At 51.4% G+C, this 25,889-nt stretch overlaps 2 protein-coding genes, 1 long non-coding RNA gene and 2 other non-coding genes across 7 annotated transcripts in view; all 5 read left to right on the top strand.

The window, feature by feature from the left end:
* The window catches only part of CACNB1 (calcium voltage-gated channel auxiliary subunit beta 1), a 29,754-nt gene extending 22,853 nt beyond the window's left edge, over positions 1-6,901 (top strand). Inside the window, exons 14-16 of the transcript XR_008997371.1 lie at positions 3,427-3,574; positions 4,304-4,364; positions 6,627-6,901. The gene's annotated coding sequence lies outside the window, so the exon portion shown is untranslated. The remainder of the gene's footprint in view (positions 1-3,426; positions 3,575-4,303; positions 4,365-6,626) is intronic.
* Positions 6,902-8,433: 1,532 nt separating this feature from the next.
* Positions 8,434-8,505, top strand: TRNAC-GCA (transfer RNA cysteine (anticodon GCA)). Its single transcript has one exon. It is a non-coding gene; the product is annotated as a tRNA-Cys (tRNA).
* An 80-nt stretch (positions 8,506-8,585) lies between these two features.
* LOC130683693 (uncharacterized) lies at positions 8,586-9,475 on the top strand. The gene is made up of 2 exons (XR_008997577.1): positions 8,586-8,693; positions 9,316-9,475. It is a non-coding gene; the product is annotated as an uncharacterized LOC130683693 (long non-coding RNA).
* On the top strand, positions 9,123-9,194 carry TRNAC-GCA (transfer RNA cysteine (anticodon GCA)). The gene has a single exon. It is a non-coding gene; the product is annotated as a tRNA-Cys (tRNA).
* Positions 9,476-10,753: 1,278 nt separating the features above from the next.
* Positions 10,754-25,889, top strand: part of PLXDC1 (plexin domain containing 1) — a 58,953-nt gene continuing 43,817 nt past the window's right edge. The window contains exons 1-2 of one of the 3 annotated variants that reach the window (XM_036930412.2): positions 10,754-11,346; positions 18,718-18,896. In XM_036930412.2, the coding sequence (XP_036786307.1) occupies positions 11,271-11,346; positions 18,718-18,896 (255 nt within the window). In that variant the 5' untranslated portion in view covers positions 10,754-11,270. The remainder of the gene's footprint in view (positions 11,347-18,717; positions 18,897-25,889) is intronic. The other 2 variants (XM_057501435.1, XM_036930414.2) reach the window with 2 other exon arrangements.

The raw sequence follows: 25,889 nt of genomic DNA, 5'->3' as shown, positions 1-25,889 counted from the left end.
TGTTGTCTAGTCTCCCCGATTTGCAGTGGGGCAACTCTGGTGTTTCTCAGGGCAGGGGTAGGCTGTGGAGTCCAGACCCCACTTTCCTTGCACCTCCGGAGCTCTGAACACGCAGCTCTTTTTCACGGTGATGTCCATCGCGCCCGCGAGGGGGCCAGTGTCCCAGGGGATTCTCAGGCCCCGCAGGTGACTCGTGGACTTGGATGACCTTATAGACGAAGCCCGCCAGCCCTCCCCAGTGGACGGGGCTCCAAGCACCCGGGCTCCACCCGCGCCCCCCGAAGATCGCCGAGTCTTGCCCCTGCCCGGCCCGGGACGCACCATGGGACAACTGATCGCCAAGTTGATGGGAATCTTCGGGAAACAGTGTAAGGGAGGCACAGTGCATCCCATCCGAGGGACCTCCTTGATTCGACCCCCACTTGTGGCTTCCGGATCTGGGACCGTCCGGGCTGATGTGCTGGGGGATCTCGGGCTCAGAGGGTCCTGCGCCGGTGCTCTTGGCCGTCTCTGCAGTCTCCTCTGCTGCCGCCCGGTCCACTCTTCGCGGGTGGCGCGCGCTTCCCCGCTCTCCGGGGCGCAGGGCTGGGTGAGCCTCATTCCCCCCGGCTGAACGCTGCGCCGGTTTCCTGCAGTTGTGACTTTGCGTTCGGCTCTTTCCCCAGACCCCTTCTTTTGGCAAGTCCAGAGGGCCCCGGCCCTTTCGGACAATCACTTTTCTGGAAATGTGGAGCGAGGAAGGTGGGGACATTTCCACTGTCCGGGAGTGGCGCAGGTGTCCGGAGCCCAGGGGGAAGGAAAGCTGTGTTGTTGGTGTTTTGTGGGGAAGGAGGAGGGGGAGCAAAAGTGGTACGGGGGGCAGACGCTGACACTTGTCTCCTTCCTGGGAGGTCTCGTGGGGCACATAGTCCCTTGGTCATCAGGTTTGGCTCTGACTCAGCCTTTCTCTCGGATGCTTCCAAAGCACAAGGTTGTCATCGTGGGAGTGGAGAATGCAGAAAAGACCACCACTCTCTACCACTTGTAAGAGGGTTCCACGTTCCCTGGAGCCAGGAGGAGGGATGATGGGAAAGCCGGTGTGACCTTTCTGGTATAGTGACCCCCTTATTCAGTGGCCCCTCGCCAGGCATTTGAATCCTGCCCGGTAACTCCACTGCTCCCCGCCATCCACCCCGGGTCCCTTGCCAAACCCGGCTGCAAGCCTGACGCTATCGCAATCTCCGTCTTCTTCCCGCCTCTCTGCTCCTGTCCCCATAGCTGCAGGTTCCTTCTTTCTAACTTCTGCGCGCGACCTTTGTCGCTTAACTTTTCCCCCTTTCTTCAAACCCTTCCGAGAGGGCCAGCTTTGGGTCCGGCTGAGCACTGTAGTTCCTGGTTTAGCAGAGTCCCGCACACGTGCCGACTAATTACCCGTGCGAGCTTTTCCAGATGATATTCAAACTCTGGATGGCATCTCGCCTGTTTTGGGGACTCCAGAGTATTTTCATAGGAAAATTATTCTCTGAAAAAGTAACATATGTAAATGGTTCTTAAAATCAGAAGAAAATGTCTAACTCCATACATAAAAGTAAATTCGAAATGGATCAAAGACCTGAATGTAAGTCATGATATCATAAAACTCTTAGAAAAAAACATATGCAAAAATCTCTTGGACATAAACACGAGCGACTTCTTCATGAACATATCTCCCCAGGCAAGGGAAACAAAAGCAAACATGAACAAGTGGGACTATATCAAGCTGAAAAGCTTCTGTACAACAAAGGACACCATCAATAGAACAAAAAGGCATCCTACAGTATGGGAGAATATATTCATAAATGACAGATCCGATAAAGGGTTGACATCCAAAATATATAAAGAGCTCATGCACCTCAACAAACAAAAAAACAAATAATCCAATTAAAAAATGGGCAGAGGAGCTGAACAGATAGTTCTCTAAAGAAGAAATTCAGATGGCCAACAGGCACATGAAAAGATGCTCCACATCACTAGTCATCAGAGAAATGCAAATTAAAACCACAATGAGGTATCACCTCACACCAGTAAGGATCGCCACCATCCAAAAGACAAACAACAACAAATGCTGGCAAGGATGTGGAGAAAGGGGAACCCTCCTACACTGCTGGTGGGAATGTAAATTAGTCCAACCATTGTGGAAAGCAGTATGGAGGTTCCTCAAAAAGCTCAAAATAGAAACACCGTTTGACCCAGAAATTCCACTTCTAGGAATTTACCCTAAGAATACAGCAGCCCAGTTTCAAAAAGACAGATGCACCCCTATGTTTATCACAGCACTATTTACAATAGCCAAGAATTAGATGGAAGCAACCTAAGTGTCCATCAGTAGATGAATGGATAAAGAAGATGTGGTATATATACATAATGGAATATTATTCAGCCATAAGAAGAAAACAAATCCTACCATTTGCAACAACATGGATGGAGCTAGAGGGGATTATGCTCAGTGAAATAAGCCAGGTGGAGAAAGACAAGTACCAAATGATTTCACTCATATGTGGAGTATAAGAACAAAGAAAAACTGAAGAAACAAAACAGCAGCAGAATCACAGAACCCAAGAATGGGCTAACAGTTACCAAAGGGAAAGGATGGGTGGGACGGGAGGGATAAAGGGGATGGGGGTGAAGAAAGGGGGCATTACGATTAGCATGTATAATCTGGGGGGAGGCATGGGGAGGGCTGTGCAACACAGAGAAGACAAGTGACTCTACAGTATCCTACTTCGCTGATGGACAGTGACTGTAACGGGGTTTGTGGGGTGGACTTGGTGAAGGGGGGAGCCTAATAAACATAATGTTCCTCATGTAATTGTAGATTAATGATACAAAAAAAATCAGAAGAAGAGAGAAATTCAAACAATACAAACGTATACAGCGAAAAGTTTCCCTCTCATCCCTAACTGCATTTTACTCCCTAGATCTTCCAGAGGCATTCCCTCCCTACATGCAAAAATGTGTGTTTTCTGTCACTTTAAACTAAGTGCCTCTCTGATGGCCCTCACTTGTGTCTGTCTTGTTTTTTCATTTTTGCAATCCCTTGCTACTCTGAGTGTGGTCCACAGACCAGCAGCACTGGCATCATCTGGAACTTTGTTAGAAATGCAAAGCCCTGGGTCCCAGCCCAGACCCACTGGATTAGCATCTGCTTTTTAATAAAATTCCCAGATGATTCAATTGCATATTAAAGTTTGGGGAGACTGCTCTAATAAGCCTCCCTTCTCTGGGGTCCAAGCCAGGGCAGGACTTGGTTTCACTCCTGTCTCCATATCGCTGTGCCCAGCAGAGGCTTGGTCAACCTGGGCTGAGTCGTCTGGAGTTAGATTCAGCCTGACTTGGGAGCAGAGGGCTGGGGGCCAGAGCTGGCAGTGGACTGGGCTGAGCTCTTTGTTCCCTCTCCTACCTCCTCAGCTTGATGAATGAGGTGGTCCACATGGGTCCCACCATTGGTAGCAACATGGAGGAGATTGTTCTGCAGAAGACCCACTTCCTCATGTGGGACACGGGGGGACAGGAGGCTCTGTGCTCCACCTGGAACACATACTGCTCCAACACAGAGGTGAGGAGAATGTCAGAGCTGAAGGGTCCCCCAAGCCAGCTGTATGACATTAGCCAGCCACTTAACCTCTCTGAGCCTTGGTTTCCCCACCTGTGAGATGGAGATCATAATAATGGCCTCCCTGAGTGGATGTGAAAATTAAATAGTAACACAATAGTTAATGCATATGTGTCAAATCTTAAATGCAGCACAGTGTCTGTTAAAATCTTTGACTACTTCCTGGCAGCTATGTCTGCTTGCTGGCAGCTTTCTGTTTGAAGGGTTGGATGGGGTAGGCCCTCCTTTGTCTCCAGGGGCCTTACTTTCCTTCTCTGGCAACAGTAGAATTCAGTGGTTTCATTCCTGGAGTGAGACTGAGGCAGGTCCAAATTTCAGCACTGCCACTCCCCTGTTGTGGGGCAGAGGACAAGATCCATCACCTTGCTGAACCTCAGTCTCCTATTTGTAAATGGGGATAATAATAGTTCCAAGTGCACAGGGTGCGGTGATGCCCAAGGCTTAGCATAGCTGTGCCATGCTCTCTTCTGTCTGGAAGGAAAAGGGAATGAAAGCGGAACTAGTGCAGTGAGATCTTGAGACTGGACAGTTTGTTTCCTGTGGGGCTTGCATCAGTGTAGTGTCAAGGCCAGGGCTGGGGGGGCACGGTGGGCAGGAGACACATTCACCAAAGAGAAAACCCACCACTCATGGTTCCCCTCTGCTGGCGTTCATCATCCTTGTAATTGAGAGCACAGACCGGGATCGGCTGCTGACCGCACAGGAGGAGCTATTTAAGATGCTGGGTCATGAGGTAAGCCCCCTGAAGTTGGGAGAGGGCCCAGCCTACTAGCTATGAGACCTCAGCTTAGTCACTTAGCCTCTCTGAGCTACATTCCCGATTTCTCAGTCTCTGAGAATGTTGATCCAGCAGCTTGGGCAGGGCTAGTTTATCCCAGATGAAAGAAAATAATTCCCTCAGCACAACTGATCACAGAAACCAGTTGCTGGTTCAGGTCGTGACCCCATCTCTCATTCATTGTGGGATTCCTGAGAAGTCACTTCACCTCTTTAATCCCCAGTTTCCCCAAGAATAAAATGGGGAGGATCATCAAACTCGCATCTCATAGGATTGTCATAAGGATTATATGAGCTGGTTGGGTGGTATTCTGAGCTGTTGGTGTCATTTGATTGATTGCTACCTGGGCCTCTCTTGCTGGGACAGCAGGGGAGCAAGTGGGGACTGAGAAGGGGAAGCTGGTGGGAAGGGAGTCTGGGCCTGGGCAGGTTGACTGAGGATAGGCTCCTGTCCACAGGCTCTACGAGATGCTTCTGTCCTTATCTTTGCTGCAAGTAGGATATGGAGGAAGCCATGACCGCTGTGGAGATTTCCTGATTCCTTACTCTCAGTGGCATCAAAGACCACCCATGGCACATACAGGGCTGCTGTGCCCTCATCGGGGAAGGGTTAGTGGCTGCCCCACCTGGACCTTCAGGGCTTGGCCCACCTATGACTGACCACAGGACCTTCTCCTGTCTCTCCTGCCAGAATTTGGCTCACAGCTCCTGGGCCAAGTCAGTCAAGCCCCTATCCACAATTGAGATGTTGTGGGTAAGCAGTGAGCCAGACAGAGTCCCTGTTTTAGTAGGGAAAGAGATGATGCTCTACCTAAATACAATCATTTTTAGGTACTGATAAGTATAGGAAGAAAGTGAAATTGAATAATAGTGATAGAGGGGCAAGGATGGGTCTGATTTAGCTCTGGTAATCAGACACAGCCTCTACTAGGAGGTGACTTTTGAGCTGAGACCTGAATAAAGAGACAGCCATGGGAAGACCTGGGGGACAAGCCTACAAGGCAAAAATTGCAGACTCTTTCTGATCTTGAGTTTCCTTCTATGTAGAAAAGGAGGGTGACTACCTACTCCCTCCTAGAGCTTCTGTATAGAGTAAGTGATACCATCCACTCAACATTTATTGAGCACCTACTTTGTGCCAGGCACAGTTCTAGGCACCAGAGAAACAGCAGTGAACAGACAAAAATCCCTGCCTGCATGGAACCGCTGCCCAGTGGGTGGGATGGGGGCAGGGGCAGACAATAAACAATGAACATAAGAAAAATATGTAGCAAGTTAAATAGTGGTAAGTGCTCATAGTAAAACTCAAGTAGGAAAGGGAGATTGGAAGTATGTGGGGGGGAATGTTGTAATTTTAGATAAGGTATCCAGACAGGGGCAACTGAGAAGGTAACTGCTGAGTAAACACCTGAAGTATGTGAAGGAGCTGGGTCACATAGAAAGAGCCTTGCATGAGCCTGGAAAATTCTCTTTTCCTTCCTTTCTCAAATGGAATCAGAAGAGGCTGGGGACCCAGATGCCTGGTTAAAGAAGGGGAGACCCTGGCAGGTCAGCCTAAGGAACCATACATTTCTGGCAGTGTCCTTGCCACCCTGGATCAGGAGGACCTCCTTTCCTCAACTCACAGTCAATTCAACTCAACCAGCATTTCCTAAGTATCCCCCTGCCAAGTGCCATGCCCTGTGTCAGGCAGTGCAGATATGGCCAAGACTCCACCCTTGCTCTGGAGTTGCTCACAGTCTAAGGGCAGCACTTGCTTACGGAGACTCTTCCCAAGCTCTTGAAGTCACCCTGGTACTACCCTCAGGCATGGAGAGGGTGGGAAGGGGGCATAGGCACCTTGCCCAGAGACATTGCTAAGGCATGTCTCCAGGCCTCTTCCTCAGAGAAGCCTTCTCTGATTCCCAGACATCCAGAGACTTCCATACATCTCCTTCCTAACCTTAATCACAATATGAAGTTATAGAATTATTTGTTTGATCATTTATATAATACCCATCTCCTTGGCCAGACTGTAAGCCCCAATGGGCATATCTGTGTTTTCACTAGTAACTGCAGCCCCTAGCACGGTACCTGATTCATAGCGGGCACTCAGTCTATTTATATTTGTATATTCAACAAGTGGATGTAACTGTGGTCACCTCCAGGTAGGTATTGAGGGCTAGAAGGCCATCATATGCGACATGCTGATTCTAGCCCTGTTCCTCCTTCCCTGCAGGCTGCCCACTGGGCTCCAGTGGATGCAGTCTCAGGCCACTGCCGACTGATGTCCCAGCCTGAGGCCAACCAGAAACTCTGGAAGTTTTGCTTGGACTATGTGGATGGAAAACCCAAGTGACTATTACATTTTTATGATAAGAAGTGGGAGCAGGATCAGGGATGGACAGTGAGGTTGCCACAGTCCACCCAACCCCCACCGAGAAGCTAGACTGCCACCCTGAATTGCTGTAGACAAGACAACAGAAAAAGCCACCCTTCACTCCAGGGAAGCAGGTGTCCTTGGAGTCACCAAAGAAGCTGTCCGATGTGTTGGGGGATTAGGAAGTGGAGTTCCTCCCCTTGACCCTCAGCCTCTCAGTAGGAAAAAGGTTCTGGGTGCCACTCCTCCCTCACCTTTCCAATCCCTCTTGAGATGCTGGCTCCAACCACAGCTGTTGAACTTTAGGCCACCCCATTGTGGACCCTAAAGTGTCCTTCCAGTGTGAAACTCACTCCTCCCAAATGTCCCAGATTCCTCCAGCATCTGCTTATCCTGTCTGTTGAACCATTTCTGTAATGATTTTTTTTTACATTGTTTTAGGATTTTTACAAAGGTGTAATAAATGCTATTGAAAACTGCTCACCTTTTATTTTTTGCCTGCTCCTTCTACCTGTGCTTCAAACTGGCTTTTGTACAAAGTTCTCAGGCAAGGGGAACTCTCCCCCTTGGAAATGGAAGGGGGCTGCCTCAGGGTCCATCTGGCTCTTTGGTCCTGGGCTTTTCCACCCTCTTCCAGGTGACAGACATTTAGTGTGCCAGCATTGGGAGCTCTCGGCTCTGCCTGGGTCTAAAGGAGGGAGTGGTTTGATGCTGACTCCTGGAGGAGTGGAGGAGGGACCCTTGGGGGTTGGTAAAGCCCGGGAGTCCTACCCAGGCAGAGCTGGAGACTGGCTGGCCATCTGTATACAGGCAGAAGTGCTATTACCCCAGAAGAACTGGGATGGTCCTGGAGTCAGTGGGTCTCTCTCCTTCCCAAGTTAAGGGAACATCTCCTCGAGAGACTGGACACAGACAAAGAGGGCCAAGGACTTTTTGACCCTGTGGTTTTCCCGAGGTGTGATTTTGGAGGCAGAACCCAGGAATGCCATCTCCTCTCAGATTCGGTGTTCTTTTTTTTTTTTTTTTGGTATGATTACTCTACAATACATGAGAACATTATGTTTACTAGACTCCCCCCATCACGAAGTTCCCCCCACATTCCCCATTGCAGTCACTGTCCATCAGCGTAGTAAAATGTTGTAGAATCACTACTTGCCTTCTTTGTGTTCTACAGCCCTCCCAGTGCCCCCCCTACATTATACATGCTAATCATAATGCTCCCTTTCTTTCTCTCTTTCCCCCCACCCCTTATCCCTCCCTTCCCACCCATCCTCCCCAGTCCCTTTCCCTCTGGTAACTGTTAGTCCATTCTTGGGTTCTGTGATTCTGCTGCTGTTTTGTTCCTTCAGTTTTTCTTTGTTCTTATACTCCACAGATGAGTGAAATCATTTGATACTTGTCTTTCTCCACCTGGCTTATTTCACTGAGCATAATCCCCTCTAGCTCCATCCATGTTGTTGCAAATGGTAGGATTTGTTTTCTTCTTATGGCTGAATAATATTCCATTGTGTATATGTACATCTTCTTTATCTATTCATTTACTGATGTCAGTGTTCTTTTTATTAAGTTATTGTGGCACAGTTCTTAGATACAGACAATAGAAGAAATTAGTAGAATTCTTTAATTTCACAGAAAATTACCTTAACAAAGGACTGCTGCTATGGCTGGGGGTATAGCTCAGTGGTAGAGCATTTGACTGCAGATCAAGAGGTCCCCGGTTCAAATCCGGGTGCCCCCTTGCAAAGCTGGGTTTTCCTGTGTTTTCATAATCCCGCGGTCCACCTCTTAAAAGTTTCTTAGCCAGTCGTGCGGGTGCGGGTGCGGGTGCGGGTGGGGCAGCGACCGATCACTTTTGCAGGCGGCTGACGGTGGAGTCCCAGGCCCTGACTGCCCACTCTTGTACTGGTAGAGCGGACGCAGCGCACGGTTGGTCTGGCCAGTGACCCGACGGCACTTCCCAGGGAGGGAGGCTGAGTTTCTAAGGGCTGGGTTTGGCTAGTGTAGGAAAGTCAAGAGAAGCCCTCGTTAACGTGTGGGACGGAGAGAGGGGCGCCGAGAAGCAGTAAGACGGCCCCTCGCAGGATAGTGGAGGGAGACCCTGGCCCAGAGGAAAGCCCCCGAAGTGAGGAATCTCGAGGGACTTTACCCTTCCACATTCCCAAATTGCCTTTTTCTTACACCATCAATAGAAATCTTTAGCTCAGAGCTCCGGGAGACACTCTGCGTCCAAAAGAAAAACATCTTATGATTTATATTTTTTCCAAATACAGTACCTTGGAACCTATTTCTCACGAGCACATGGCGCCTGCGTGGTAATGGCACTAAGTAGCTACCCGCACAACCCCCGCCAGCAGAGGGGGTATAGCTCAGTGGTAGAGCATTTGACTGCAGATCAAGAGGTCCCCGGTTCAAATCCGGGTGCCCCCTTGGGCATTCTTTTAAGAGATTCCCCAAGGTATTTTGCGGCGAGTTACAACCTTCTCTGAAGTTTTTTCTTTCTTCCTAATTTTTATAATGACATTTCTTTCGCCACCTCTCTTTTGGGCAGATGACCACCTGAGAATGTTTGAGAAACGGCAGATCCTCGGCCTCCCCAGAACTACTGAATTAGAAACTTCGGGATGGAGCCCTGGAACCTGTTTTAATAAGTCATCCAGGTGATTCTGATGAACACTGTAGTTCCAGAGGCTTCTATTTGGAAAACTTTACACTTCGTTTGCTTCTAATTATTTCCATTCAAGTTGCTGTTTCAGCCTGAGCCCTTGTAGGAGACCGTATAAGACAGACCGCGGGGCACGCGGGACGGAAAAATGCACGGAGACCCGGGCCGGAACTGGAACTCCATCCCGTGACCTCCGCCCCTGCCCCCGCGGGAGGTAGGGGCGAGGAGACGCGGACCCGCAGGGCCCGGGCTGGAGGTGGGGCCGGCCCCTGGGCAGGTCCGGAAAAGTGAGGGAAACCTCAAAGCCCTCGCGTCGCGCGTCGTCACGCGGCACTAGAGGGCAGCAAGAAGCCGCAGCTGGAAGCGGCAGCCTATTTGGGGCTATTTGAGAGTCGGCAAGATCGGTATTTAACTTAGACAGCAAGAAGAACTTACAGACAGGCCTTGCCTCCCCCCGTTGGAAGGGAATAGAGGGGTTAGGGCTGGAAAAGGTCGTTTCAGGGACCCTGGGTCCTGAGGAACGAGAACTGGGATTCTGAGAGGGAGTCTGGCTCTCCGGTCCATTCTTTGGCCTCGGCGTCAGGGAACTCTTCCAGCCCACAGTGCTCCTTCGCCTTTTCCCACGCTTATCCCTTTTCCTGGGGAATTCCTCCATTGGTCTTCAGCGTCCATACCTTCCTCCCCGCGGCCTTCCAGTCCCTAGGCTCCAGCGCCGTAGAAACCAGGTCCCCTCTCACCCCTCACTCTCCCACCCTCCGGTGCTCCAGCTCCTTGCCTCTGCGCGAAATAGGTCAGGGGAGGGAAGAGGCACCTCTGTGTCCTGACCTGATTCCCTGCTGTTCTATTAAATCTAAATTACGGGTATTTTTATTCTGCCCTGAAAGAAAAAAAAAAAAAAGATCTATCCCCAGAGCCTGTCTTAAGGTGGTGGCAGGTGGCGTGAGACGTCTTCTTGCTCTGGGGCTGGCTTTGAAGATTGATTGGGCGAGACCCGGAGCAGGCCTGAGGTCCCCAGAGAAGAGGGTGGTCTCGGTTACCTTATGGGGGCCGGGGAAGGTCCCGGCTCTTTCAAAGTAGGATGACCCAGGGCCCCACTCTTCCATGTCTGCTGGGCTTGCGGGGCAAGAGGTGCTGGAAATAGGGGGTGGCGGGATGAAATGGAGAGGAGCCACGGGAAGGGGTGGAACCCAGGGCTCTGTTGGGGAGAGAAGCTGGGGGAAGTCTCTGCTGCAAGGGGAGATTACTGGGGTTGGGGTGGGCATCACAAACCCTCAGAGATCTGAGGAGCAGCCCAGAAAGTCGGGAAGCCTCGTGGAGCTGGGGGCGAGGGGTGGTGGCAGGAGTTGACAGAGCGAGGAAGGGGCGCCGGTGCCTCCCTGGGGCAGACTGGCCCTCGGGGCATCTCTCTGCGGCTTTACCCAGGGGAGTGGAGGAGGAGAAGGGAGGCAAGAGCTAAGGTGTGGTGCGGCGGGCAGCTGAACCTCTTCAGGGGCTCCCCCAGCCTGCACCCCCCCGCTCTGTCCCCCTGCTGCCCCTCCCTTGGGGGCGGCTGCGGGAGCTCTCGGGCGCGCTCTGGGAGGGCTGGGAGACCGGGGAGCGCTCCAGCGGCGGCGCCGCGCCCCCCGCCCCGCCCCCGCCCCGTCCCCTCGAGAGGACGCAGCTCTGCTAGCCTGTCGCCGGCTCGCGCTCTCCGCGCTCCCGCTGCCTCGCCCCGCGCCCCGCCGCCTCGTCGCTCACCGCTCCGCCTGCCAGCCCTCGGGACCTCGCGGCCAGAGCCCAGGCCCCCCTCCCTCGCCAGGGCCCGGGCAGCAGCGGGTCGGGGGCGGGTCCTGGCACCCACCATGCGGGGTGAGCTCTGGCTTCTTGTGCTGGTGCTCAGGGAGACTGCCAGGGCGCTGAGCCCCCAGCCGGGAGCAGGTAGGACTGGCCGGAGTTGGCCTGGGTGGGCCAGGGTGCGGAGAGAGGGTGGGCAGGCCGGCAGGGGTGGGATGCGCAAGTACCGGCAGCCTGGCCGTGTCCGGGTGTGTTGGGTGGGGGTTGCCCCCAAGGGAGACCAGGAGCTCTGGGGGCGGTGGCAGGTGGACAGGGACCCCACTTTCCTAGACACATAGGGTATGTATGTGAGGGTGGACTGATGGCCTGGACCTCGTCTTTCCTCCTGGAAGGACACTGGAGGGACCTCAGCTGAGGGGACTTCATAAGGCAGTGGGATTTTGGTCCCAAAGGAGAGTCATAGGGACCCCTGGTCACACCAGGTGAGGCTAAATTCTGATGACATGGGGAGCCTGAGGCACCTCCTGCCCAGCTTTGCCTCCTCTTTCTCTTCCCTGCCCCCACCCTCAAGCTGACCCAGGTTGGGTCTGAGCCAGATTTTAGGGCTGAGTGGGAGCAGCCTAGGGGGTGGTGGAGACCCAGCATCTCTCCCAGAGGAAGGGCAGTAGTGGCCTGGCCTGATGCCTTCTGCTCACTGTTTGATGCCTCGAGAGTGGTCCCAGGCCTAGGAAGAAGCAACTTGCTGCTCCCCTAACCCCCAGCCCCCAGGGTCCTCCTGTCATTCTTGCTCTGCTCTGCCCTAGTGACCTTTGGCCTTTAGCTGCCCTGGCTCTAGATGGGGAAGGGGGCTCCTATCTACACACAATTCCCCGGCACCAGTTCTCCATAATCATCTTTCCCACCTGGAAGCCCTTTCTGAGATCTACCTTGAGTCTCTCGTGTTATAAAAGAGCCACTTTTTAACATGTAATTTCAAATTCTCCTACTTTCTCCTCATGCACCGAGACCTTCTCTGGGGTTGTGGAGGTCCGTATTTGTGTTTAAGCCTTTTGGTAGAGTGAATTGGGAAGATTGATCTCTCTGTCTCACTGGCAAAGGGGTCCCTTGGATGGGACAGAGCAGGTTGGGTGCGGAGGGCTGTCCAGGGGGATGCTGTGGTTGGGTTGCTGTGCCTCAGGGATGTGCTAGCATCAGGCCAAGAGTCAGTGACTGTGTTCTTGACTTTAATGGTATCTGTATATAGCTGAGACAGACTGGACCCCTTTTGAGAGGGAGGATGGGGAAGGGTGCTGACGGTGGGAATGTGGGCAGAGAGCAGGGGAATCTGATGTGGCAAGGGGCTGCTGGTGCAGAACCACCAGTTTTCAGGGAGACCACATTGAGAGTGGCTTGGGACTTGGTTTCTAGTTCTAGCATCTCACTTTGTGACCTTGAGAAAGTTACTTTGCTTCTCTGGGCCAGTTCCTCACCAAGTGAAGTTGTAGGCAAAATCTCTGACTTTTTGTGGTGGGATTATGAGAGATCTTTTTTTTTCTTTTTTATGAGTGTCTTTCCTTTTCAGATTTGTTGTGATATGTATGGGTAATTGATAATAAAAAAATTAACACATAAAAGAAAAAGTTGGCCAGGTCAATTTTTGAGGTCCTTTGCAGCCCCAACCTGGTGGAATCTTCTGAATTCAGAATGTGACTGGGTTGATGACCGAGGGCTCTGAGACCCTGACAGATTTGGGAGAACTAGAATTGGGAGAGGGCTGGGGACAAGGGCATTGGAGTTACCAAGGAGGTGCTGGGGGTTGGTGGCCAGACCCAGGTCTGGCTGAGGGCTGCCTCTTTAGAGTTGGTTGGGATAATAGACACCTAGGGAGGATAGGAAGAGGGGGACAGGTAGAGACTGTCACATCTCTAAGTAGAGGACACACTTCTACTACAGACTTCAATGTCTGCTCAATTTTGATAGAGATTCAACATGGAGAAAGAGACTTTCTCTGCAGCAGGGGAGGTTGGTTACACTTAAAGCAGCTTTGGGAAGCCAGAGGGGACAGCTGTTGACTTTCAGTGCAGTGGTTTGTCACAAGGCCAGACTGGATTTGAGGGAGGGCCTGTGTGGAGGCAGGGGGGTATCAGCTGGGGAGAACAGATGCAGGGGAGGGACATTCGAGGGGAGGCCTGTTCAGGAGGGACAGCCAGTTTCCATTGGTGGTAGAGTCCTTGTGACCAGTGAAAGGACAGCCAGAAGCTGGACCCAAAGTGGTGCTGCCATCCAGCCCAAGGAGCAGAGTCCTCTGGGCTGGGGGCACCTCAGAAGGGGGCTGCGATCTCCCCTCCCTCTTGATGGATCAACTTGTTGGATGGCACCTTAAAACTTTATCCATTGTTAGAACAGGAGCAGGAGAAAGATGGATGACCCAAAGAAATACTCAGGCTGTGAGGGAAGACCAGGAGAGGCTGACAGACAGACAGGTGAATGGGCAAGAAGATGGCCTTGGAGTGCACAGGGCAGGCAGGGGGCATTGAGGGTCTGGGCCAGGTGGAACCAGAGGCGCCTAAAACAGGCACAGAAGAGGCAGCTGGAGGTGGTTGCTGGCCTGGCAGTCAGATCAGGCCCACCACATGGTGACCCTGGAAACTTCCTCCTTTCTCTGAGCCATTGTTGCCCCTCCTATGAAATGGGGCTTGGACCAGATTGTCTCTAGGGCCCCTTGAAGTCATGGTTCTGCTTCCAGCTTCCTACTTGCCCACCAGGGACTCCCAAACAAACTGAAACTCAAATCCAAACTTCTTCCAGTGGCTGGCAAACAGCCTCTCCCCACCCCAGCCCTGCTCTCCCCACCCCCCGCCCCGTCCCTCCCTCACACGGATCCGGCTGCCCTCCAGTCCCCTCAGATGTTTAAGTAACGGGCTTCTCTTCATCCAGGCCTCAGTCAGCTCAAGGGCCACCTCCTCAGAGAGGCGCATCCTCATGGCTCTGTCCAGAGTAGACGAAACCCCAAACCTTTCGTCTGTCCTATTTTCTTTGCAGCACTTATGGCCACCTCACACTGCCTTATTTGCCATGTCATTTATTTCTTACGTGTCTTTCTATCTAGAGTCCTTATGGGCACAAGGCTCGTGTGTGCCTGGTCACTGTTGCCCCAGCAGCCAGCACAGTGCCTGGGACACAGCAGTCTCAGTGAATGTGTGTTTAATGAGTGAGTGAATCAGAGGTGGTCCCAGACCCCAGACTTTCCCTTCAAGATAAACTCACAGAGAGCCAAACTGTTTCCTTTCCTCTCTTCTTCTGAGCTACTTGGTGGACCCTTCCTGCCAATTCCCCATGCCCCCCTCCCCTCCCCAGATAAGAGTCCTCACTGGGAGCCTGTCTACCAGCAGGAGGGGAGAGGGTGCAAGGAAACCCAGGGACAACAGGAGGACTTTCCTGACTGCTTTGTGTACATTATTTTGTTAAAGACTCAACATGATCTACCAAGGGTAGGTTTTATTATCCCCATTTTGCAGATGAGAAAACTGAGGCTTAAAGTGATAATGCAATTTGTCCAATGTCGTAGTCAGTAAGAAGCAGATGCTAGGTTCAATACGGAACTTGTATGATTCCAAACCTGTGCTCTTTTATTCCTGTGATATTACAGTGAGGGTTTCCAGTGGGGCTGTGGCTCGAAGGAAGGTTTTTCTCAGCCCTGTGGATCTCAGGTACTCAGTGCATTTAAAGGTACTTACCTATCTTCCTTCCTTCCGTCCTTCCTCCTTGCTTCCTTCCATCCATCACCCGGGTGTGCTTACAGAGCGTTTCCTGTATGTCAGACCCTTGGAGCTTACGGATGCACTGACAGCAGTGAAATGTTGGGATCAGGGCTGGAATGGTGCTGCACGTAGCATTTGCAGCAAGGAAGAAGGGTGTCAGGGGATATGCTGGGAAGAAGTGACATCTCATGAGACTTGAAGGATGAGCAGGAGCTCATCAGGAGAAGCATTTATTTATGGAGCAGATTGATCCTGGCTGAGAAAACAGTGTGTGAAGACTTGTGGCCAGAAAAAGCAGGGCTGGGTCCTAAAGAGGGCTTCAGGGAGACAGGAGGCTGGAGGAGAGAGCAAGGATCTGGTCACGAAGAGTCAGGGATGCCGGGTGAAGAAGCTGGGCCTTCCACGGGAGGGCTGTGGCAAGCTGGGAGCATGGAAGAGATGGGATCAAGTTTGTCCCCTAGATGGGATGCTCTGGTGGGTGTGTGGGAGATGAGCTCGGGGTAATTAAGGGTGGCAAGTAAACTAGTTACTGGACTGAGTGGTGGCTATGGGGCTGGAATGGCAAGCTTGGTGATGGGTGGGATGAGGGTGGCTTGGCCCAGACACATGGTGCCACAGCCTGGCCTCCTGACATCAGCACATTGCTTCTTGCCACAGAGCAGGCAGTGGCATGTGAAGGGGGCTGGGTTACCACCTCTGGGCAGCACCCCCTGCATGCCAGAGGACACAGTGTCCGGGGGCAGCTTCCAGATCCCAGCCTACCTGCCAGTCCTGCCTTGGGGCTGCCCCTGCACCTCAGGAAGCAGCCTGGGGTTGCCAGTCACTTCCAGTTGCACTTTCTGTGGTCCACACAGGTCCTGGAGCCAGGCTTCCTGGTGCAAATCCTGCCACAGACTAGTTGTGTGACCTTGGGAGATCCCTTAAACTTCTTTGTGCCTCAGTTTCCGAATTTGTAAAATAGGTCTAATACGAGCACCCATCTCACGCGGATATTGTGGGGGTTAAATGAGTTAATGTGCTTAAAGCACTTGGAGTAGTGCCGGCACCGAGCACTCACTAGTCTGTGTGCTGCTTGGTACCATGGGTGCAGCAATGGACGGAGAGGTGAGTGATTGGAGAGCAAGTGCTCTGGAGGCTGCTTGCCGTCACTCGCAGGTGTGTGCGCTCGCATGCAGAGGCACGGAATGGGAAGGTGGGGCTCCCTAGCGCAAGGCAGAAGGCAGGGCGGGGAGCGGCCAAGGCTTGGATACATGTGTGACACGTGCATGAGCACGCAGGGAGGAAGGCCAGGGCTTTCAGGCAAATCTGTGTGTGTATAGCCACGTGGGCCCCTACACACACACGTGAGCCACAGCTGTGTTGGCTCCTTCCACATGTTTAGGGGTGATGTCCTGTCCTAGCCAACTGGGACAGGGAAGGGTGGCAGGGAGACAGATGTGGTGTGGGCTGGGAGAGGAAGATTCAGGGCTAGGCCAGGATGGGGCAAGTTCCTGGGCTACCTCCCTCTCTATCCCTTGCCTGCTCTCCTTCACAGGCTGCCTCTGACCCTGGCCCTGAACCCTCTAGTTATAGAGGGTTCTCATTTATGTTTCTCACTTGATGCTTATGGCAGCCTGTGTCATTAGCAGGATTGTCCTCCCACCCCCCATTTTAGCAATGAGGAAACTGAGGCTCAAAGAGGTAAACTGATGGATCCAAGGTCCCCTCTCTGACCTGCCCTGTCCCCAGGCCAGGCTCCCACCATCCAGGCTCTTCCTGTCTCAGTGACAGGACTGTTCTGTCTCTAGGTGCCCAGCATCCCTTTCTGAGCCTGCCCTGCACACGTTCCTTTCCTGTTCTGGCTCCAGCCCAGGCCCAAGGACCTGGGTAGCTGGGCAGAGCAGCCCAGCACAAACAGTTCTGTCTCCAGAGGCAGCTTTGGGCCCCACCCATGAGAGGCAAGGCTGTCCTGGCTCAGGGTCTGAGCCACGGGCAAGCTGCCTTCCAAGCACTGGGCGCAGGTCCATCTCAGCTAGTGGGCACCTTGAGGAAGGGGTCTGGGAACTGCTCCCTCCAACTCCTCCAGAGCATCTGGCTGTGATTAGGAGCAGAGAAATGAGTGGGGGCCGGCAAGGGTCCAGCAGGCGCCAGCAGCCAAGAATGACTTAATTGGATAAAATGTCTAATGACAAACCAGGGCCCCACAGCACAGAGTGCAGGCCCCAGCCGCAGGCCTGGTCCTGGCCAAGTCTTGTCTCAACCTCTGTCCTTGCTGTCTCCCAAGAGGTACCTCCAGTGTCGTGTCCTCACTTATACAGTATTTGAGCATCTACTGTCTGCTAGACACTGAATACATGCTTTTGCAAAAGGTGGGAAGAGTTCTGGGGGAACTCAAGTCTCCCAGAGAGACAGGCACATAGTTGGAGCACTAGTGGTCTAGGAGAGAAGGCTGCATCCAGGAGCTCTGGGGAGTGGGTGAGGGCAGGAGTGGGTGTTCAGAAGGGCTTCTGACATGGTGGGCCTGAAATTGATGAAGATCACAGGGAATATCAGATGTTCCTCTCTGCTGGTCTGTGTCCCATGCACATGTTCATAGTAGGGGTGACAACTGGGGTGGCAATTGAAGACACATCTTTAGGGGCCCAAATCTTTCTGAAGTGGAAAAAGCATGGTGCTGTGTCATTTAGAGTAAATTTCTTGATTGGAGGGAATTGGAGAGCACATGGAGTCTATGAATGGCTGCTAAGTGGCTATGTGCAGCCACTCTCCAAACTGGTGCCCATGGCAGACATTGCTAATTGATCATGACCATCCTTCCTATTGAACACAAATGGAACTTCAGAATTTGTCTCAACTATAGTGCTCCTGGCTGTCACTAATCGCTTTTGAGAGGAAACCTATTTGCCATCCTGGATGGTGTCTAAATTCCTTGTTTTATAGGGAAAGTGACTTGCCCAAGGTGTTTGAAGGTAGTGATACTACTAAACAGGGGTTTCTACTGTGGAGCCATCCTTGATTATCACAATCTGCAGGGAAGTGCTACTGGCATCTGGTAGGGCAGAGGTCAGAGACGCTGCTAGACATTTCACAATGCCCAGGATAGTCCCTTACAACAAAGAGCTACCCAGGCCAAAATATCAATAGTTCCAAGGTAGAGAAGCTGTGCATTAAAATATCTCTGCTCTCTGGTTTCTAGTCCCTGGAAGGTGAGATGATGTGCCATTTCTGGCAGAGGAATAGGAACTGGTTTGGAATGTGCCGGAGCAACTGTTCTCACCCTTGTCTTCAGAGTCAAGTCCAGGGCTTCTCAAGAGCTTCCCTAGGGATCATTTAGAAATTCTAATGCTTAAGCCACACCACAGAACAATTGAATCAGAATCTCTGGGGTGGGACCCAGGCATCAGGAATTTTTTAAGCTCCTTGAATCATTCTAGTGTGTAGCTGAAGTTGAGAATAATCACCCCTTTGGAGATTTGCAATTTATCTCCATCCCTAACCCACTCTTTGACCTTCTTTAACCTCTGTGAGCTGCTGATCCCTGTCTGCAAAATGAAGAGCATTATATCCACTGTGAAGGGCTGCAGTGAGGATTGAAAGTCTTCTAGGCACAAAGTGTGTGGCGTGGAGCTGGGCACGTGGCTCTCAGTGAATGTTGGGTGTCTCCTGCCTGGTAGCGGGTACCCTCAAAGCAATGATGGCATGGTGTTGGGGCTTTGGCAGAGTTAAGTGGGCTGGTCCCCCTCCCAGACCTTCATTCTGGACTGTGGTGACTCAGCTTTCTGTCCCCTTCTCCCAGGTCAGGATGCAGACCCAGACTCTGGATGGGCCGCCAAGGGGACCACGGCTGTCTGGAATCACAGAGCCCATGAGAGCCCTGGGCAGGTGTTGGAGCCCAACAGGACCCAGCTGAGCCAGGACCTGGGTGGGGGCACCTTGGCCATTGACACACTGCAGGATAACGGGACCAGAGTGGTGGTGAGTGCTATAGGAATGTGGAGGGAGGGGGCAAAATGGCGGTGGGGGGCTCCCCTGGTGCCCATGCATGCTTGTCAGACACACAGATCACATATCTTTGGGGACTGGCCCTGGAGGTCAGCATGGAAAGAAGGATCTCAGGGAAGGGAATGGAAGCAGGGCTCAGCCTGGGTCATAAAATCGTAGCATCTCAGAGTTTCATAGGCTGCCTACCTCCTCGTAGACCAGAGGGGTGAAATGACTTCCTCCAGGATGCACAGCATGTCCACAGCATTCTTGAACCTGGACTCTTCCACTGCCTAAGGCCTCCACTAAAAGTGAATGAAGGTGGCATTATTAGTCACAGTCAGCTGCCAGCTCTGGCCCCCTCCTCCCTTATTTCTGTGACTTCTAGGAACTGGGAGGCCTCAAAGGGTTAAGGCTGCCTGGCTCATGCTGCTCAGCTTCAGGGCAGGGCGCTTGGAAGGACTGAGCAGAGAAAGCAATTAGCTTGAAGCTCCAGGAGAGAACCTCCTGGGCTTGGAGCAATTCTGAGGGCGGTGGTGCAGGGAGGTCAAGGGGATCAAGGCGGAGGAAGCACGTCCTTGCAGGGTCTGGCCCTGCTCTCTAGCTGGCTTTCTGGGCGACTGTGTGTGGGTGGGTGAATCTGTCGTCGTGGGTGTTTGCATGTGTGACCATGTGAGTGTTCTGTGGCCGTGTGTCTAGGCACCCACAGCTGAGAGGAAAGAGGGTGGATTCCCAGGACTCAGAAAAACTGAAAGGACAGGACGCGACACAAGCAACAACAGGATGTGCTTCTCTGCACGTCTTTCTTTATTTTATGGTTAGTAACTATTTGTTTCAAGTCAAAGGAGTGCAGGCAGCTAGTCCAGAAGGTCAGATAGTGCTAGAATCAGAAAACAAACCCCAGCAGCCGACTGCCCCTCGGAACCTGCCCGCCCCTTGCCCAGAAGGCTCTTCTTTGAGCCCTTTCCTGGCAGTTACCCCTGTATTTCAAGTAATTTGTTTGTACTGCTGCCTCCTAATTAATTCGTTTAGACATTATCTGTCAACTGCTTGTTGTGTATATGAAGATTTGCCTTTTATGGACTCCCTCGAGCCTCATTATACTCCATATTTTTGTTAAATCCATATGTTCTGCTTTATAGCATTATAATCATGTAAATATTGTTTACCACCAATCCAAGCAGAGTAATGTCATTGTTTATTTTCTTGTATAATTTTGTTTGTCCTGGATGCTTGCCCCCACCTCTGGGCTTACTTTTCCTTACTTACCATGGCTGTAGATCCTTATATACCCATTGGCCTCCAACATAACTTCAGTGGTCAAACCTGTTGGTTCTCTTTTCTCCCCCTTGGAAACCTCTCTCCTGCTGCCCTGCTCCACCCTGGCCTGGCTGCTCACCTGCCTGCCCCTCCGCCATCCTGGGACCTCCCTCTCCTTCCTCATGGGGAGCCCCTTGCCTCACTCCTGTGTTGGGAGCCCTGTTCTCTTGACCTTCTGTCTTTCTCTTTCCGGCTTCTCCCCTCCCCTTGTTTGTTTAGCTTTCTGAAAAAGGTTACACAGGAGGGGAAATTCTCTAGAGAGCTTGCATGCTGAAAATGCCTGTATTCTATCCTCACACTTGGCTGATGGTTTGGTTGAATAGAAAATTCTAGATTAAAAATAATGTTCCTTCAAACAAAATAGCAACAGTCCCACAGACTCCAAGAAGGGACTAGCGGTTACCAAAGGGAAGGGGTTGGGGAGGGTGGGAGGGAGAAGGGGATTGAGGGGCATCATAATTAGCAATCACAATATAGGGAGGCCACGGGGAAGGCAGTACAGCATGGAGAAGACAACTAACAATTCTACAGCATCTTACTACGCTGATGGACAAGGACTGCAATGGGGGGCTGGTGAGGACTTGATAGTATGGGTGAATGTTGAAACCTATGAATGTTCTTCATGTGAAACCTTCATAAGCTTGTATATCAATGATACTTTAATTTAAAAAATACATTCCTTAAAAAAAAAAACTTCCTTCAGAAGTTTGCTGGCATCTCAGCATAGTCTTCTGGCTTCCAATGTCACTGTTGAGAGGTTTGATGTCATCCTTACCCCCAATCTTTGTGCACACTCTCTTTTCCCCCAATTCTGGAAGCTTTTAGGGTGTCCCTTGCAGCTCCAGAATTCTGAAAAGCAGCGATGTGCCCGACTCTGGCTCTTTTTCTCACCATGCTGGACATTTGATAGACTCTTTCAACCTATATTCACTGGTTCCGGAAAGTCTTCTTGTTTTCTTTCCTTGATAATCTCTCTACATATTCCCTTCTTTCTGTTTCCTTTGACGGGATGTCCGTCTCAGGGGCTGACCCTCGGGCTCTCCTCTCTCCTCTGCTGCCCGTCCCTTGCGCTTTCTGGGTTGTCTGTTAGTTTGCTTGTTACCATTGTTCTACTTTCTGGGATATTTTCTCAACCTTAGTTTCTTAATGTTACTTTTTTTTTTTCTATGACCATATTTTTAATTTCCAAAAGCTCTTTATTATTTTCTGATTATTTCTTTTCTTAAAAAAAACTCTCCTTTCTTGTATCATGGATGTAATGTCCTCTAAGGATATTTTTAGAATTCTAATATATTTTTCCTACTCTGTTCATCATTTCCCTTCCCTTCTTCCTTCCTTCCGTTCGTTCTTGATTTCTTTTCTCCCTCCTCCTCCCTTCTGTCCTCCCTCCCTTCCTTTTTTTCCTTCTTAGTGGGAAAGAGCTCAGGCGGGGGCAGGAGTGGGCAGAAGGAAGACAGGAGATGGTGAGGCCCTTCGGGAACAGCCCAGCAGCTCCGAGTTAAGCCCTCTACGCTGGAGCTGGCAGGGAGGGTGCTCACCAACCAGCAGGAGCTGCCCTGCCTCTGCAGGAGGGGCTGCACACCAGAGCTGTGGCGGGGTGGGGGGGTGGGGGGGTGGGGGGGGTGGAGAGACCAGGGCCAACCTGAAGCCCGGCAGGCGGGGAGCAGGGTAATAAATGCCCTGAACGCTCCCTCATGCTGCACTGTTTCTGTGACTTACTTTTCCTTTTACCTCAGGCTCCAGCATGGCTTGGCAGCATTACCGATCCTGTGTTTATTTAGGTTCGATATTTTGTTCGTCATGGATTTTCTTGCATTAATTTTTATCTTAAAATATTGCATTAAAATCGTCTCTGTCTTGCTGATCGCATTTGTTGGTGCCACCCTAACTGTTGCTTCTGAGGTCAGGGCCTCACTGGCCTCACCCTGATCCCACCCTGAGGTGGACCTCAAAGAAGCAGCCGCACTCACTCCCCTTGCTGGTTTGTCACCTCCATCCTGCAGAACCAGTGAGCCCGGGTGGGATGACAGCATGGAAGGCCAGGGCAGGAAAGGTCGCCTTAGTGAGGGGACACCTAGAGGCTCATTCCTCTCCAAGCCCCAACTTTGTTGGGCCGTGACCCTTGCTCTGGGCCGGACACCATCATCGGAGGACTGTCTCCCAGTCTGGCAGGGAGGACTTTGCAGAGACACAGACTTCTGGAAGCCATTGTCTGTGGGCATTCAGAAAGGGCGGTGGGGATCAGTAAGAGCCAGTATGGATTCAATAACCCCAGACCTTAAAAACGACACAAATTCCCAAGCTCCACCCTGGACTGACCAGTTCAGAAACACTGGAGATAGAATCTGGGAATTTCTTTTCTTTTAAAGTTCCACCGTGTGATTCTGATGGCAGTCTAGGTGTGGGAACTTCTGATTTGGAACATTTCAAACCAATTAAAAAATCTGTTACTAGATTGATCACCAGAACATGAAGCTTCCTCAGGTACCACATGGCTGTGCTTGACTAAAAGACTTCCACCCTGCTGGGGGCCGTGAAGCCACACAGCAAGACTCCTGAAGGAGCAAGGCCCCCTGGCAGGAGGACTCTGACTGCCCTAAGGGCTGTGCCCAGCTTTGCCCAGAAGATAAGAGGATCAGAATTCTACCTTAGCTGGAAGAGAGTTCAGATGTCAGATTGGGATCGGGAAGACCCCCTCAGCAGGCTGACTGAGAGCTTCATGCCAGATGAAACTATTGGATAAATATAAATCTTGGCACTTAAGTTTAAAATAAGGTGGGAGAGATGTGGCTTAGCAGCAGTTTATGAGGAAGACTTGGGGCTCCTCACCGCCTGTGGGCTAGAGATGAGTCAGGAGAGTGAAGTGGCTGCCAAGGACGGAGGTGGGAAAGCCGGCTGTGTTAACGGCAACTCACGGAACCCAACAGAAACCAGGGGACCAGTACTGCGGCTCTTGGGGAGCCTGCAGGGTATTTCTTGGCCTGACCATAGATGAGGAGCTTGTGCCCCATTTTAGATGGTTATTTAGATACCAGAGGAGTCTGAATGGTTGAAGGAATTTGGGGGTATTTATCCTGGTACAGAGAAGGTTCTAGATGTGTCTGTTGCTTATAGCTGCAGGGCTGCATCTAGGGCAGGGAGAATAGACTATTTCTATCTGTAGCATTTATCACTTCCTGCCTTGAATTATGTATTTATTAGTTTATATTGCCTGTCCTCCCCCGGGAACAAGAATACCTTGAGACCCATGCCTGGCACATGGAGGAGCCCCTCCTTTGAGGGAACGAAGGAAGTAGGGTCTCAGAAGACAGGGCTGTTGCAGAGAAGGGGTTGTGCCAGGTGGGTTGTTGGGCTCAACAATCTCTACCTTTGACTGATTTTCAGGTTCCCATACATGTAAGAGGAGGTCAGTGTGTACACACACCAGAATGGGTATGCACACCCACCACCCAGATGGTCTCGGGTCCAGTTTCTCAGAGGGACCTGCGCTCCATTCCCTACTCTGCCTGGAACCCATTAGGTATTGCTCTGAGCCACATTCAATGGAGCAGGTGTCCTGCCCCCTTCTCCAGGCTGTGTGCCCACCCTAACCTAGATAGCTGGCAGCCTCGGCAGCTCAGGAGCCCAGAATATGCCCAGTGACACCTGCCTCTCCCGAATCTCTGATCGGCATCTCTGAGAGTTGGGATCTCTTAGGCTGAAGGAAACCCCATCTAGACAATGGCTCGGTGGTAAAGGACTGGGCAAGAAAGGAGTGGCAGGAAGAGGACATTTCAGCAAGTTTTATTTTGTCTGTTTCAGAAAGTTTTCTTGGTCTCAACAGGAAAATATTTCCATTCCCTATGTGGTATGTTTATTCATACCACAGCCTGCTTTGTGCTTCTGCTCTGGGGTCATATCAGGAGACTGAGGCAGTAATTCGACTCCTAGAAATTTACACGAAGAAAACAAGATCACTGATTCAAAAAGACATATGCATCCCTATGTTTATTGCAGCACTGTTTACAGTAGCCAAGACATGGAAGCAACCTAAGTGTTCATAAGCAGATGAATGGATATAGATGATGTGGCACATATGTACAATGGAATATTATTCAGCCATAAAAAGAAAAGAAACCCTACCATTTGCAACAGCATGTATGGAGCCAGAGAGTATTATGCTCAGTGAAATAAGGCAGGTAGAGAAAGACAGGTACCAAATGACTTCACTCATTTGTGGAGTATAACAACAAAGCAAAACTGAAGGAACAAAACAGAAGCAGATTCACAGACTCCAAGAAGGGTGTAGTGGTTACCAAATGGAAGGGGTTAGGGAGGGTGGGTGGGGAGGGAGGGAGAAGGGGATTAAGGGGCATTATGACACATAATGTAGGGAAAGCAGTATAGCACAGAGAAGACAAGTAATGACTCTATAGCATCTTACTGCACTGATGGACAGTGACTGTAATGGGGTTCATGGGTGGGGGGACATGATAATTTTGTGAATGCTGAAACCACAATGTTGCTCATGTGAAACCTTCATAAGATTGTATATCAATGATACCTTAATTTAAAAAATTTTTTATAAAGAGGATGAGGGCCTGGCAGGTGGGCTTCCATTCCCTTTGCCTCCCCCCGCCAACCCCAGTGCCCCACATCTTCCTTCATTTTACCTCAGTACAGCCTCCTGGCCTCTGGCTTCTCTTCTGACTCCGCCCCTCTGCCAGGCCCCAACCCCAGGCTTTCTCTAGCTTAGTCCTGATCATCTTCCCTCTCACCCCCTTTTCCCTTCCTCTCCAGTCCCTCTGCCCAGCCCCTGTGCCTGACCACCTCACCACAGTGTTCCTTCCAACTCAGACTGTTCCTGCTTTGAGGCCTGGAGGCATCCAGCCTGCGCTCCCAGGGTGAGCTGGCAGCTTCAGGGCCCCTGGTCAGAGCCATCTCCTTAGATCCTTAGATTTTATTCTCACATTCACTCTCATCACCACATCCCACTGGAAATAGGACTCTTGTCTGGACTCGAGCTTTCCAGAGTATTTCCACCAAAACCAACCCTGAAGCCCTGAAACACGGAGACTATTTTTGGAGGTGGTGTGGTGGGCCTTGCAGGGAGCCACAGGGCAAAGTCAGACACCCCGGGATGGAGTACAGTTTATTCTGAGGTTGGAAAGGGGAGGCCTCAAAGTTTCTCTTCCAGCCTGGGGTTTTCTGAATCACGGTTTTCTTGGTTCTGTGGTTCAGATCTGAGTCAGAGTTTGGAAGGAACCAAGTTAAGAACATTCAGATTTGGAGGTTCCCCCATAATAAAATAGGTTCACTCCATAGTAGATAAGACTCCCTCCTCCCACCCCAGTCTTCTCCTGGTCTGGCTTCCCTGAATACCTCTCCTCTCTGGCCCAGGCAAAACTTCCCAGCTCGTCCACCACCACAGCAGGTCCGGGAACGCTGAGGGACCTGCCCTGGGGCAGGCTCTGTCACCCAAGACAGTTGGGCAGCGAAAGGGACAAGGAGCAATATCTGCCTGATTTCTACAACCTACCAAAGGAGGTCATTCCCAAAAGGAGACCTCCAAAAGCCCCTCTCCCAGATCTAAGGGCCTGGGGGAGATGGGACAGACAGACAGACTCGTAGTGCACATGAATAGCAAGCAGTGTCCCTCGAGGAACCCCTCCACGACAGTGTGCTCTG

Source organism: Manis pentadactyla, chromosome 4 (genome assembly GCF_030020395.1).
Source record: "Manis pentadactyla isolate mManPen7 chromosome 4, mManPen7.hap1, whole genome shotgun sequence".
Lineage (NCBI taxonomy): Eukaryota > Metazoa > Chordata > Mammalia > Pholidota > Manidae > Manis > Manis pentadactyla.
This window is presented reverse-complemented; position numbering and strand designations above follow the sequence as displayed.